The sequence below is a fragment of the Hoplias malabaricus genome, chromosome 1 (genome assembly GCF_029633855.1).
Source record: "Hoplias malabaricus isolate fHopMal1 chromosome 1, fHopMal1.hap1, whole genome shotgun sequence".
In the NCBI taxonomy this organism is placed as follows: domain Eukaryota; kingdom Metazoa; phylum Chordata; class Actinopteri; order Characiformes; family Erythrinidae; genus Hoplias; species Hoplias malabaricus.
Window position 1 is genome coordinate 57,262,431 of NC_089800.1, and position 15,133 is coordinate 57,277,563.

General features: G+C 36.7%; 1 protein-coding gene across 4 annotated transcripts in view; it reads left to right on the plus strand.

The window, feature by feature from the left end:
* Positions 1 to 15,133, plus strand: part of aqr (aquarius intron-binding spliceosomal factor) — a 48,973-nt gene that overhangs the window by 12,504 nt on the left and 21,336 nt on the right. For all 4 annotated transcript variants that reach the window (XM_066667686.1, XM_066667695.1, XM_066667683.1 and 1 more), the window contains 10 exons: positions 2,834 to 2,954; positions 3,252 to 3,393; positions 3,590 to 3,768; positions 5,126 to 5,293; positions 6,852 to 7,021; positions 7,133 to 7,374; positions 7,496 to 7,639; positions 8,667 to 8,736; positions 11,297 to 11,407; positions 11,883 to 11,992. In XM_066667686.1, the coding sequence (XP_066523783.1) occupies positions 2,834 to 2,954; positions 3,252 to 3,393; positions 3,590 to 3,768; positions 5,126 to 5,293; positions 6,852 to 7,021; positions 7,133 to 7,374; positions 7,496 to 7,639; positions 8,667 to 8,736; positions 11,297 to 11,407; positions 11,883 to 11,992 (1,457 nt within the window). The remainder of the gene's footprint in view (positions 1 to 2,833; positions 2,955 to 3,251; positions 3,394 to 3,589; positions 3,769 to 5,125; positions 5,294 to 6,851; positions 7,022 to 7,132; positions 7,375 to 7,495; positions 7,640 to 8,666; positions 8,737 to 11,296; positions 11,408 to 11,882; positions 11,993 to 15,133) is intronic.

Below are 15,133 nucleotides of genomic sequence, written 5' to 3' on the forward strand. Positions count from 1 at the left end.
AGCTTTGAAAGGATAAGCTTCCTACCACACTCCCTGATTAGTACATTTTTATTTTGTATAAAATACGTGTAACCAGAGAACAATTATTTTGTGAGGCCTAATAGGTTATTTTATGCAGTTTTTTAGGGGGAGAGGGTTTTGAGTTGCAAGAAACATTTCCTTCAAAGTTCAAACAAAGACATTTTACATATCTGCCCTTTTATTAAAAACATCTACATAAGGTTTTTGCCATGCACAGTTAGCCATTCTGTAGTGCTTATTAGTAGTCAATTTTTGATGACAGAACTGCTCTTTGCTGGATAGTTTTGGATAGTGGACATCTCTCAATCTGGCATTGAAAAAGAGATACACAGCCTCTGCTATGTTTGATGCATTTGTACCAGTACCAGAGAATGTGAGTGCCCCTCCATCCAAATAATATTTTTTCAGCAGTGGTCCTGTGGTCAGAAATTATGGTGGCCTGCTGAGTCATACCACAACATTTTATGAAGCAAACAAAAGCCGAGAACATAACAGCATCTGAGGGAGAACACAACACAAATAAAAACACTGAATAGAACTACAAACCTTAGAACAGAACTACAAATACCAGAAAACAACAGCATTAACTGAAACATGCTTCATTAGGAGGGTGCTCATACTGCAAATACACCAGGTGCATGCCTTATCGTGTGAACACATGCCTCTTTTGCTCCAAAGAGAGGTTAATAAACACTCCAAGTTGCTAATATAAGATATGATATAATAGTCCCACAGCTGGGAAATTTACAGTGATTATTCACATCGATGAGAAAAACATGTGAAATATCACATTCACAATCAACAATAAAATAAATCACTTTTTCACAGAATAGAAACAACCCTAGAAGTTGTTTTAAACTATGATGACTTGTAAATAAGTAACTAGTACAATAAATTAAAACCTGTCTTTGCAGCAAAATATATGCGCACACTCTAAATAGGGGGAGCATTGTTGTGATATGACCAAAACCTGACCCTGACCAGTGATTCATTGTGTACAGAGCAGCAGACAAATTGTGTGAAAACAAAGGGGCGGCATTCTGCATTTGTACTGCTGTTGAGGAGGCCCATGACAAAGATGGAGGCTCATTATTTAGACTCCTCATTTTTTAATGATAGGTTTGTGGAAAGATTTAACAACATTTGTTTAAATAAAATAAACATGAAGCATTACATGAAATTATGCTTCGGGAAACCTGTATTTATTAATGAGCTATTGAATTATTGCCAAGCTACTGACATTTTGAATGCAAACTTTTCTACAAAGACAAACCTCGAATAGTTAACATTTTTTAATTGATGCATTTTTTTTAGTATGACACCAATGTTCACATGCTTTTATAATAAGATGTATTTAATTACATTGTTTTGCGAAATAAATTAATATACTTATTGTGACAATGCAGACTGCAGCAGTTTCCCCTGTGAAAAGCACTCCAGCACAAAGAGAGATTCAACTTTTGGGTATCTCTGTATTTTCTTATGAATGTCAACAGTAGGCCATAATCACAACATTCTGACTCTCTGATTTTGCTTCTGTTCCTTTTATTTAGCGCTTTGTTCTGTTTGAGACTGATTGTGTGTGGTAAGTTTTAAAGTGAAGGATCCTGTTACCAGCACTCAGCAGGCATAGCTTCACACTTCCTCAATTCTCACTTTTCCTTCCACACGTTTTGATCTTGCATACTGCAGGAACACCTCTACCCTGCACACACACCTTTCTGTTGGAGACCCAGACTGAGACAGAATGTACTCTTCCTGATTTGTTTTAGAAATGAATCTAAAACCGTTGCTGATACTCCTCCCTCTCTTCTAGTGATCTCAGTTATGGCAGCTTAATTGGAAGTTATTGGATGGGGTTTTTTTTTTTTTGAAACTTAAAGAAATGCTAAATTGTCATGTGTGGCATTAGCATTGGCCTGTCACAATAATTACTAATAATGGACTTATCATGAAATCTATGCATATTTCCTCTATTTGTTTACATAAGAGTAAATGTTAATTGTTATTTAGACAGTAGTAATGTTCTTTTATCAGTTTTTCACTGGTCTCTCTATTATTGGGCCATTATCGCTTTCTTTTAAAAATAGTGGTTTTATTTTATTTATGCTTTATTTATTAAAGATATTCAAACATTGTTTTATATTGCAATTCCAATGTCTGAATATTCTTAATTAATACTTTATGAATAAAGCTCATTAACTTTGAAAGGTGTGCAACTCTATTGTTATGCTATTATTAATATATCATTCACTTCAAATTGTCTTAAAAAGATTTTCTTCTGGGGTTATATGTCACCTGCAAACATTGGATATTTGTATCGTGGTGCCAGAATCTAAATCAATACATTGTACATGAAAATATGCATCTTCACACCACTATTTTTGTCATAAATTGAACTGGAAGGCAGGAGGCAGACTCTGCTTTTACTTGAAACTGACCACTAAGCTTCATTTTAGGTCACAACTTGTTGGGTTCTAGTTTCAGGTCAGACGTTAATTATAAACAGCCACACTGATGTTAGTAGATCCACTCTTCAAATACCAGCTGGCAGCTTTAGAAAACATGAAGTGTAATGCCACGCACGGGCCCTAATGATTTTGTGTGAGCAGCTGATAATGGACATGATGTAATATTATGCTATGACCTGCTTCTGCACAGCTCTAACTGTCACAGACCTGTGTTATGTTGAGAAAGGATCAGCATTAGACAGGCCTTCTGGGAGCAGGTCTTTCATTAACCCAATTTCTCCCCCAAACCAGCCCCCCCACTTTACACACTCTTGCTCACTCTATCTTTTCCATATGCACAGGTGTCTCGCCATGAGCGGAGAATCTCGCAGATAGAGCAACTTAACCAAATGCCTCTTTATCCAACCGAGAAGATTATCTGGGATGAGAACATCGTCCCCACAGAGTACTACTCAGGCGAAGGTCAGCCTCTTCCTTTGTGTCTATTAAGCCTAAATCAAGTAAAAATAAAACTCTTCTATTCACTTATTGTATTCAATTTGGTGCTGGCAAAGTTATGCCATATATTATTATCATAAAAGAATAAAACATCTAACGTAAAATGTAAAAGCAAAAAAAAAAAAAAAAAAAATAGCTAATGACATATCACCCAAACAGGTTAAATATTTTTGTGAAGAGTTGTGATGGAGAACATAATACTGTAAACTTCCGAAAATTATTAGAACTATTATATATAATTAAATATATATTAATTCACAGGTTGCTTAGCTCTCCCAAAGCTAAATCTGCAGTTCCTCACTCTTCACGATTACCTGTTGAGAAACTTCAATCTTTTCCGTCTGGAATCTACCTATGAGATCAGGCAGGATATAGAAGACATTGTGTTAAGAATGAAGCCATGGTAAGTAATCACCATTTTCAATCACAAGCCCTATTTTCATTATGTCACATTCAAATATCCTTGCCTCTGTTACTTCAACAAAACAATTACATTCTTTGCTCTTCTTTAACATCTTTGTTTTTCAGACTCAGACTGAGAAGGGGATGTATTATAAGTTAGACATTTGATATTTAAGGCTGGTCCTTGTCTCTTGCAGGGAGTCAGAATATGGTGGAGTGGTGTTTGGTGGTTGGGCTAGAATGGCGCAGACCATTATGTCATTCTCTATTGTCGAGGTAGCCAAGCCAAACATCGGAGAAACCTGGCCTGCTCGTGTTCGTGCTGATGTTACTGTGAACCTCAATGTACAAGGCCACATTAAAGCTGAGTGGGAAGGTGAGTGTCTTTTTTATATTAACTATTTCTTATTCTTTTTGAATAAGAAATAAAAGCTAGAAATGTCATTCATTAAATGAGTTTAAGAGCTAATTTTAAAAATAATTAAGTTAATTTAAAATAAAATTTTAATTTAAAGATTGTTTTGGAGGTTCTGTGCTGGTCCAGTTTGAGCAGTAGGAGGAGGAACCATAACCCAATAAGATCTTCATTACAAGCTTAATTCCTACTAAAATAGTGATGGCCTTGGTAGCATTAGTTTTTAAATAATGAATTGGCCTGACTTACTACTGATTTACTACAATCATGGATTTCAGTTCCTTTTTGTACCATCAGTTTCTATAGTTTATTATGTTGGATTTCATAGATATATCCTGTGGAATAGTGTTGTGGTTTTTTCAATTTTTCTTTGTTTATTCTGTCAGAATCGTCTGTTGGATTTTATCAGGTTAATATGAAATGCATTTTCTTTAATACCTTGTTTTTTTATTTTAGTGCATTAGTTCCAAAGAATAAATAATTAAAACTTAAATTAAGATGCAAATTAAAACTCTATTGAAAACAGACTTGGTTTTATAACCCAATTTAAGTTTTCAATCAATAATTTACTTTTAGGTACATAGTTTTTGCCATTTTTTATTCACCATCTCAATCTCTCACATACACACACACACACACACACACACACACACACAGGCAAAAAACTGTCTTCATCACTGTGATATAGTTTTCATCAAACTGGTAAAATATATTGTTATTTTTTTTTTTTAATCCTTCCTACTATTTTCACTCAATATGCCACATCTATGACCTTGATCTCTTTCCAGTCATTTGTGACATTAATACTTGTTATTAGTCATCTTGTACATTCCATATTTTCTGTGGAGTTATGCAGTAAGGCAAGCTTTTCAGGAAGAATCTGAAGGATATTTGAGAAGCGTATACTGATTTGAATTAGTATGCAAATGGCTTTGTCCTATGGGACACCCTACTAAGGGATGTCTTGCTCTGAATTAATGAATAAATTAACTTCAAGTGTTAATCAGCCTCCCTGTCCTCATTACATTAAACAATATAGCTCAGAGTCTTCTGTCCTCAGGTGTGTTATAACAGCACAATGCAACATCTCTTCAGCTCTTCTAAGCTTTTCTTTATGAATCTGCTCTCTCCTCCTTTTTGTCTTGGAGGTGAGAATTGCAGTGTGATGGTGAGAGTGGGAGCCCTCTTGCCTCCCTCCTTCCCTCCCTGGCTGTATAATTAGAGGCTTCATGTTTAAAACATCAGCATGTGCTGACAGGGCTCTTTCTGCTCTCTGCTACTCTCCCCCTCCTCCTCTCCTCTTACTCCCCCTCTCCAGGGCTTCGGAAGCACGACGTTTGCTTTCTGATCACGGTGCGGCCCACCCTGCCCTATGGCACACGCTTTGACCGGCGCCAGCCCTTTGTGGAGCAGACAGGCCTGGTGTACGTGAGGGGCTGCGAGGTGCAAGGCATGCTGGATGATAAGGGCCGGGTCATTGAAGAAGGTAGGCCTCTCACCTGGCCTCATGCTATTTTACCTTATGAAAAATTGATATATTTGACTGCCCAAATATATCTTCTGCTTTAAAAGCTATGTAGTGAAAATTCCATTAAACATATGAACAATGGTTTGTGAAATAAAAAAAATCCCCTCTACTAACCCATTTATTGCTTAATTAGAAAAGGGGAATTTATTTATTTATATAATAATATCATTTTTCTTTTCAAATATTACGGAATTATTTAAGTGTGTATGTCTTTGAGAGACAAGTAAAGGTTTTCATTGTAATATAATGTTTCTAAATGAGTGACACTATGTTTTTAACCACTGGAGAGTAAAACAGTTGGTTCTGGAGACATTGATGATTTTTAGGCACATTTGCTCACTCAGGATGTTGTATACAGGTATTTGCTGCCTAAATGCTGCCTAAATGCTGATGACATGTTCAAGCAATCACCCTCATTCTGTCATACTGTTTTTGCCAGTTTCTTTCCAATTACAATTGTTCCTTGGAAAATATGCCCATTCCAGCTTTTTTTTTTTTATTTGTAGATATAGCTTATATTTGCAATAAACTACATAATGGTCAGTGGTGAAAAGATGTTCCTAGACCGGTTTTCAAAAGTAAATTGAGCGTATGATAGTTTGAGTGTCAGGTGGTGAAACTGCATTTTTGGGTCTAACTCCATTTTATTGATTTACGTACAACATAATAGCAACATTTTCCTCCCAGCACAAATCATTTATTACTGTAATGTCAGGCCCACCTGCACTCCCCTCATTTTAAGCATTTAGACCTGATGTCAAAACATGCTTCTGTACTTATAACAGCTCCCTTTCCTCTTTCACTGATCTCAATTTATTAAAAATACAAGCCCCAGTGCCACAAGAAGGGGCTGCAGCAACAACCAGACACTGATTAATGTTTCAGATGCCTATAGGGGTCAGCCATGCATCAGCAAAACACCTCCTCGAATGCATGAATGCACCAAAAGAAAATAACTAGATGCTTCTGCTGATGTACAAACCTGTACAGTGTCCTGTTAAAAGAAATCTGAAAGAAACGGTGGAATGAGGCTCGTAGGAATGTTTTTTTTAAAGGCCAGAAGGAATTTCTACACCAGAATCAGCTCAATGTTTCTGTTCAAACAACCTCTTTAACTCCTCCTGAGGGGTTCCTCACCACTGTGGGTATCAAACCTAATCCTCTTCCATGCCTGTCAGGCATCAGTAGAATATGTTGTGTGCATATAGCTGGGCTGAGGTGGGCAGCATTAATCCATCCCTAGGATTAAAGGGCTGAGCTTTTGGGGCTCAGGAGACAGCATCCTGAAATGGAAATAACAAACAGGCTAAAACCACAGGTCTATTATAAAAAGAGCAGAATAGCTTGTAGGGCATCAGTACTGGAACACCACCTCATTTTACCCAGGTAATTAGTTTGATCTGTATTTATGTGAACAAGGTATACATATATTTTGCTATTAAAGTTTTTAAAATTCTTGTAAAAAGAAAACTGTTTCTATCATGCTTCAGTAAATGTTCTTTGTGCTTTCCCCAAGGTCCTGATCCGAAGCCCAAGCTAAAAGGTGACACAAGAACATTCAGAGTGTGGCTTGACCCCAATCAATACCAGCAGGACATGACAAACACTATCCAAAATCGTGCTGAGGACCCCTATGAGACCTTCAACATAATAATGAGACGCAAGCCAAAGGAAAACAACTTCAAGGTCAGTCAATACATGTTGCTTATTATGCATCATATTGTTCTGTTGAGCACCAATGTATCCCAAGAGTGATGATGCTTGTTAATCTGGTTGTGTGCTCTGTGACTCTTTCAGGCTGTGCTGGAAACTATTCGAAACTTGATGAACACTGAGTGTGTTGTTCCTGATTGGTTGCATGACATCATTCTGGGATACGGTGATCCCGGGAGTGCCCATTACTCCAAGATGCCAAATCAGATCTCAACTCTGGACTTTAACGATACCTTCCTGTCTATTGATCACCTTAAATCCTGTTTCCCAGGTTACACAGTGAAGGTTACAGAGAAAGATCCAGCTCGACAGGTCCCTCCATTCAGGTCAGGGCCAGTTTTCTCTTCCCAATCTCTGAGTACTGAGATATTCAGATGTATCATCCTGTGAGAGAACCTGAAAAAAGTCAACATTTGATATTGAAGTCTGTGTTTTATTTCTATGCAGAATTAAATTCCCTGCCCAAAATGTGAAGGGGAAGAAGCGGAAAGCAGATGAGGAAGAAGAACAGAAGGAGGAAGATCGCACATTGATTGTGGAGCCCCATGTGATTCCAAACCGAGGACCTTACCCCTATAACCAGCCCAAACGGTAAGAAGTGACCACCACCAGTCAATTCAGTTTCTATAACCAAGTAGCTTTTGTCTATTTTTTGGAATACAGAGTGCCACACTTTATTTTATTTTTTTTAGTTGTCATGTACACAACAGTGTTTAGTTACCGCTAATAATCTCTGCCACTGAAGCTCTGCCCACAAAATGACAAAGTCTAATAATTTCACTAACCTGGCCTCACTGTCAGGATTCTGCCAGTTGCATTCTGACTGGCTCATTGTGCATCTCTCTCTCTCTCTCTCTCTCTCTCTCTCTCTCTCTATATATATATATATATATATATATATATATATATATATATATATATACATTTCCATATATTGTGGCTCTTATTGGTCCAATGAGAACCATAAAGATGGCCGCCTCCTATATACACATCTTGGTCCTTTTGCGTGTCAGTCAGATTTCTTTCATGCAATAGTAGGTGGTTCCTGGCCACATTAATTGGCGAAAAGCACAAGGCGAGACTACCGATAATAGGTCTGTTGGTCTTTTCTAAAGAATTGAAATGTCCCCATTTAAAACTTGTTGATAATATAGGCTAGAACTAAAACTCTGCTGATTTGAACATTCCACTTTTTCAAATTGAGACTTCAATATAAAAATTAATTGTTAAGGCCTAGTAAGCTGCTGTTTTTTGGCCTCTAACACTTTTGCCTCCGAGGTCTTAGAAACCAAGCATTTAAGTGTTTGTTAAAGTAATTTACTAATCCCAAATTTGACCACAGTGGGTGCTGGGATGTTTCACACAATTGCCTCGATTATTCATTGTGCTTTGATCTGTACCATTTGCAAACAAAATGAGTGTTTTGTTAATAGAGTTGGATCATCAAACAAATTTAAATAGTCTTTCTTGATGTAGATAAAATTGATATTACTTTACCCCTCCCAGTTTTTCTTTGATAGTGAAATTAATTAATACAAGAAAGCATTAGCATGGCTGTTTAAATGCACCTTATCTTATGCTGTGGTTGTTTTTTTTTTGTTTGTTTTTTTTTTAATAGAAACACCATCCAGTTTACTCCAACTCAAATTGAAGCTATTCGTGCTGGCATGCAGCCTGGTCTGACCATGGTAAGTCCATCATTTGCCCTTAATATCACTGTTACCAGTTACCACTGAAATCACCTGTCACGTCTGTATATGCTGTTAATTCCTTTTTTAATGAAAGGAGTCATAGTCGTTATATATTAAGTATGGTTACTTTAAAATGCAGTTTTAGTTATAAGAATAACTTTTTTTTAATAACAATTACTGTGAAAGGGGGTGTATTCTTTTGAACTCATTGAGTCAAACATTATTATGCTTTACCTTTGGTCTTGTACAATTTCCTGGTGTAGTTGAGAGCAGCGAATTTGTGTGTTACTATCTGTCAAGGTTGATTTGGCCACTAGAAATCCAGGCAATTTCTCAAAGACATCACCATCATTCATGTAAATGTGGGCGGAAAGAGGGTGAAATATGGCTGGGAGAGGCTCTGAGTAAAAGGGCTGAGGTGTCCTTGCTATCCTTACATTGCCTACACAGGCTGCTGATTGAGAGGCATCCTCACACTGCTGATTGGTTGCTGGCAGGGGCTGTTGATGTTATTTATCATGTGGCTGACTGGGTGTGAATATGACAGGATTGATATCAATAGAGTTGTAAAACAAGTGGGGCTGCGTGCCTTTGGGAAATGTGTTTTGCTCTGTGACATACTGGTCCACTCTTGGGAGGTTACAAAATGGAATTTTTCCCAAGGATTCTTATTCCTATATTATGGTGTACATGCCTTCGCGGGGAATGGGACCTCAGTCTTCAGAGACGAAAGAAGCAATGTTCCACAGCAGCAATACATTTTCTAATTGATTATCCAGTGTAAACAATATGGCGCCTTATAGAAAAAACATACAGAAGCCCAGTAGTGGCATTATTTTTTAGATCAAAAGAGAGAGAATTCATAAATAATGTGAGAACTATTTATGAAGCATTTGTGGATTTTTGTTGCTGACATGCAAAATAAACATGTACTCAGATTTTCACTGCTCAGTTTAAGCCGCTCACACTTTTCAGTGCTCAAGCTCAAGTGGGTTCTCTGCTTGAAAAATTTCCATGCTCACACTATTTCATCACTGGCAGATTGAGCAGCCTCGGGTTGTGAGCAAATATTTACTTATTAAAAAGTGAGTTAATACAATCAATAAAAATGTTCATGAATGAAAATTGTGAGTGATATTACTCAGTCTTCCATAATCATTTAATTTCAGTAGCTTGACTTTTTCCAGTCAATCCATTGATACTCCCATTGTCATAAGGAGACATGCTGTACACCTTAATTATCACATAAAATTAATCAGAGCAATTTTATTGCAACACATAAGCAAAAAATGCACAATTTAAAAAATAATGGTGAGTGGGGGAGGGAAGAGTGAGATGCGAGAGGGGATGTGAAGAGTGAGTGGGGGAGAGGAGACCGAGGAGTGCGCTGTGGCTCATCATGAGATCATCAATGGCAGTGAGAATTTGAATCTTTGAACATTCTGCCATTCATTTCTAAGGTAAATTTTTCATATTTAAATGTAAATTTATTAAAAACATAAAACCCGTACATGGCATACATAGTGTGTCACTGCTGAGGCATTTCAGAATGCATTTTGAGTAGATTCTGTATGAAAAGGTGTTTGGGAAAATTGGAGAAGAATAGTATAAAGAAGATATAAGAAATAAGGAATAAAATTTTAGTGCTTTTCACTGCGCAAGTCTGTTACTAATGTATGTAGGTATTTTAACCAAATACACCAAAGGCTTCTTTCCATACAGGCTACGGCTGGGCAATTAATCATATTTTAAAACCTATGGAAGCAAACCTAAATGCCGAGGCCGACCAAGAGACTCGAGCAGCTGGTACCAAAGAAAAACCCAGCGTCTGTGGTTTGGATGTGCTGTGCTTTGACTATAATTAATATGACACTGAACAAAAAGTCAAATGTAAACGCTGAGAAAAAAGTGACCGAAGCACAATCGCACACCAAATATGAGCAGTGCTCAGAAAACGAGAGAAACAAGCTCCCGGCAATATTAGAAAAAAAAAAAAAAACAGTTAATACTGGTGCATATTTATAATACAAACCTCATCACTGAACTATGAGGGTCAAAAATTCAAAAACAAAATAATCGTTCATTAATCATAATCTTGGTAAAATGTTCAATTAATCATATAGATTTGTGCTCATTTGCCCAGCACGAATATAGCCCTGTTTATGGATGGCATCACCTTGGATGCACCTTGGTTTCAAACTTCTCTATTTTTGAAAATAAAATTTTTAGCCAGGCTTTGCTACTGGCCCAACAAAGGTTCAGACAGAACACTACTACATCTAATGCTTTCCAGCATTTTACCCTGGGAAGTTTCAGACTATGTGACCAAGCGTGGCAAACATTTCAGGTCTTTGAGAAAGCCCATACATCTTACTGTGGGAGAATGAGAAGAACGGGCACCGCTCTGAGCAAACCCTAATTTTGAGAGCGGTTGAGTGACTCTGACAGGCCAAGTTCAAGCTTGTAATAATCACTGTGTCCTATCGAGCAGGGTCTTTTTTTGTATTTGTTATTTAAGCATTCTTATGTTATTCTTCCATTTAAACTCTTTCTCTAGGTTGTGGGACCCCCAGGTACAGGCAAAACAGATGTCGCTGTGCAGATCATTTCCAACTTGTATCACAACTTCCCTGAGCAGAGGACTCTCATTGTGACACATTCCAATCAGGTACAGCCTGCTACTGCCTGAGGCGGCTTTGCATCTTGTTATATTAGCATGCTTTCGCACTGCCTCTAAATTCCCTTAGTCATAATCATCACACGATTGGATTTGAAATGGCATTCACAGAAATGTGATCATTTCATGCCCTGAAATGCTTGGCTAAGCCTGTGTTGCTGGGGGAATTCTTAAATCTGGGCCAAAATGGCCATCAGTCAGACTGAAAATATTTGAGCAAAGTCAGGCAGTCAAAATTAAAAACTACTTTTACTTCTATTTTTTTCATAAAATTTAAGTTGCAGCTCTTATTTTTTTTCACAGATTAACCTCATGTTTATATCCAAATGCTGTGAAGGTACTTAATGTTTGCTGTGGCTGATATTCAGCAAATTACACATTCTGCTTTGCTAGGTCTTGTGACATTTTTGGTAGTGTGAACAAACCTATTTAGTGTGCCTAAACGGTGCGTATTCTTCCTACTTAGGCACTGAACCAACTCTTTGAGAAGATTATGGCCCTTGACATTGATGAGAGGCACCTGCTGAGATTGGGTCATGGAGAGGAGGAGCTAGAGACAGAGAAAGATTTCAGCAGGTGAGATTGAAAGTGTATAAATAACATATTTGTCCATTTTGGCTCAGGAGGTTTAAAAACTAGAACACCTTAGGGGAGAGGAGAAAAAAAATGTATCATCATTTGGATCGCAATTATTTCACAATTATTGCCCGAATTTCTTTATTTTGAAATAAGATCATGTGTATAGACAAGACATTATAAACTATATGTTTTATTTACCTTGTTTTTAGGAAGAAAGACATGGCACAACTATTGCCCATGTTTGCAATTTATGGATTGTTCAAAAGTTTAACATTTATGAAGTAAAAGTGGGGAAAAAATACAGTGGAAAAGAAACTCCTCCTGCGAAGCAACATGGTTTTGTTACTGTTAGTACAGAAGATTGCTAACTGGCCAACAGGCTGATACAGAAATATGTTAGGCATTAAATTAATATATTTACGGAGCAATTACCTGGACCTGTCTGACGTTTCTTTGTGTTCAGTGTTATGAAGGTGCATGTTGTTTTTTTTCGCATTATTCAAAATTGGGATGTGCAATATATTTAAACAAAGTGTATTTTAGTATTCCAAGGAATACGAGATAAGATTTCATACTTTTGCTCCTGGGCTCCCTTCTACAGTTGCAGTGTGTAATTCACATTTACAGCACTGTCCTAAAATCAAGGAGTAGGGGGACAGTTTATCTACACCCCTCCAAAAGTTACACAGAGCGGTTTTGTGCAGTTATTACAGGTTAATGAAGCATCACAATGATTTTGAAGCTGTAACGTTAAGGTAAAAATAGGCTACTGCCTAATCTTGCTTCAAAGGTGAAGATCACCTATTTCTTATTTGAGACTTTCATACCACATATAAATTGATTATAAACATCTCACCCCCGTTTTCATTCATGACCCAGTTCATGACCCAGTCAGTTTCCAAAAGCATTATATTTAAAGACATAACACTGTTGAAATAAAGGCTTATTTTGAGGTGGGTAATATATTTCAGCTGTGATTTTGTCTTTGCTCTGTTTTTAGTTTATATTTTTGGAGAGTTTCAGGTGGGACGAACTGCTCAGAGTTTTGATAGGGTAAAAGGTTCTTTTCTATGAAAAGAAACAATGAGAAACACATGACTGTAATATGAAAACAACAACAATATGAAACATTTGTGTCTGCATCAGTTAAGAGATGTGAGTATGAAATTGTATAGTCCAATATGATCAAATCTAGGATTAATTCTTTGCTCTTTATATTGTAATCGTCTTGTTTATGGTCAGGTCCTCTGTTTTTGAAATGTTGGCCTTTTAAAGGAGTACAGCTGTTACTGTTGGTTCAAAATCAGTGATGATGAATGTGTGTAACTGCATCTGTTTTAGAGGAGTGTGATTGCATTATGCAGGATGCCCAGACAGACACCAAGGAAAGAGATGATAATATTTAAATTGGACTGGCTTTCAAGCCCAATGGCAAGACAAAGAAGTCAGCAACGAGTATAATTCACGTCATAGATGATGAAAAATGAAAAGCTCCCTGTAAGCGCAGTGAGGAAAGTTTGTGGCACTATAAAAACTATCACCCCTCACTCCATAAATGAATGTTTTCTGTTAATTATTATAAATAACTGAAATTACCATAAACAATCACATTCAAAAGTTTAGCGCTTATATTTGCAGGAGGTCTAAATTATAGTTAGGGTTTTTACAGAAAGCCAAAGTATCATGAACCAAGGTATCCACTTCTTGGGCGATTTATATGTCTGTGAAATATTGTGTGAACCATACACTGAAAAGTTAAGTGGGTCCTGATTATACTCGAGATTATAATTTTAATCTCATGATAACATGTCGCATGTTAACCCTTTAAAGCCTGACACATTCAATAATAATGCAATAAAACAGATTTTTTGAAAATCACACATTATGTGGCCTTTTAAGTAAAAATCCTAATGTAGTTCATTTTTAAATTTTGATATAAATTTTAAATGCATCAAATTTTGGCATTTACTAATATATATATAATTTTTTTCCCCACTGCATCAGTTAATATAGTTTTTTAGACGTATTTACATTTTTTTTTTTCTTCATTTTGATTGATTTCAGTTAAACAATGAATAGCAAATGATTGTTCTTCAGAACTTCTCAGGAAAACGTAGCATTGAGCCGATGAGAATCACTGCTCCAGAGGCCCTTGACCTATGAGTACTCTTTTCTTCTCTCTGACCTTTTGACATTTCATATACTGGTGGTAATAAAAACACCAAAACCACAAAGGCTCTTTTTTGTTGATCTGCACAACAGTGTTTCCACATTTAGAGAAACTGCAGTTGTTTCTGTTACTGTCTGAACCTTGGCTCGAGGTCTGAGGTCATTCTACAGACCTCCCACACTCACCTGTATCATCATCATCCTCCTCTGAATCTGTCTCACAAAATCTATGTCGAAAACTGAGCCAATACATTTTTCTCACAAAGGCTTTTGGAAAACTACAAATACATTTTTGTTTCATTAAAATACTTTGTAAAATGGTCTAAATGTGTTTTGCTGCTGTGAAGAACAGTTTGAATTTTCTGAATATTTATTATAAATAATTAGCTTTTGACAGGTGGAATACACTACATCCATGGAATGGAACAAAAATTCCTAATTTTACTACAAGTAACATCCTGGAATTGCTTCAGATTAGCAAAAACGTAGCCTTTTCTCTTTTCTCCTGTTTTCATGATGATAGCAACAATAATGTAATGGTTTGGTAAATGCATGGAAATGCTTCCAAGTCATTCATAGTTCAGTAGAGAACTCAGAACACTGGCCAAAAAAGGATGGAAATTTGTTTTGGTATTTCTCTCCATTAGATGATGAAAGAGCTATCTCCAAAAATCATGTATCATATTTGATACCTTTGGCTTTAAAGGGTTAATTTTCTGATTGTGCACAGTGGTGCAGTTTCATTCTTTCAGCTTTTCAAAGCTTAACTTGTTTATATTGGAGAATAAGGTATATGTAAGGCACAGAGGTGAAATATCTTGAAATATCCAAAGCTTTTACTGCAGTTTGACCACTTAAATTTTTAATTAGTATTATTTTTAATATGTAGTATAATTCCATTTTTCCTCTTAGATTTTTGTCCCTATCGTCAGATGTGAGCACAAGCCTGACGCTTGTCATGCCCTTAGT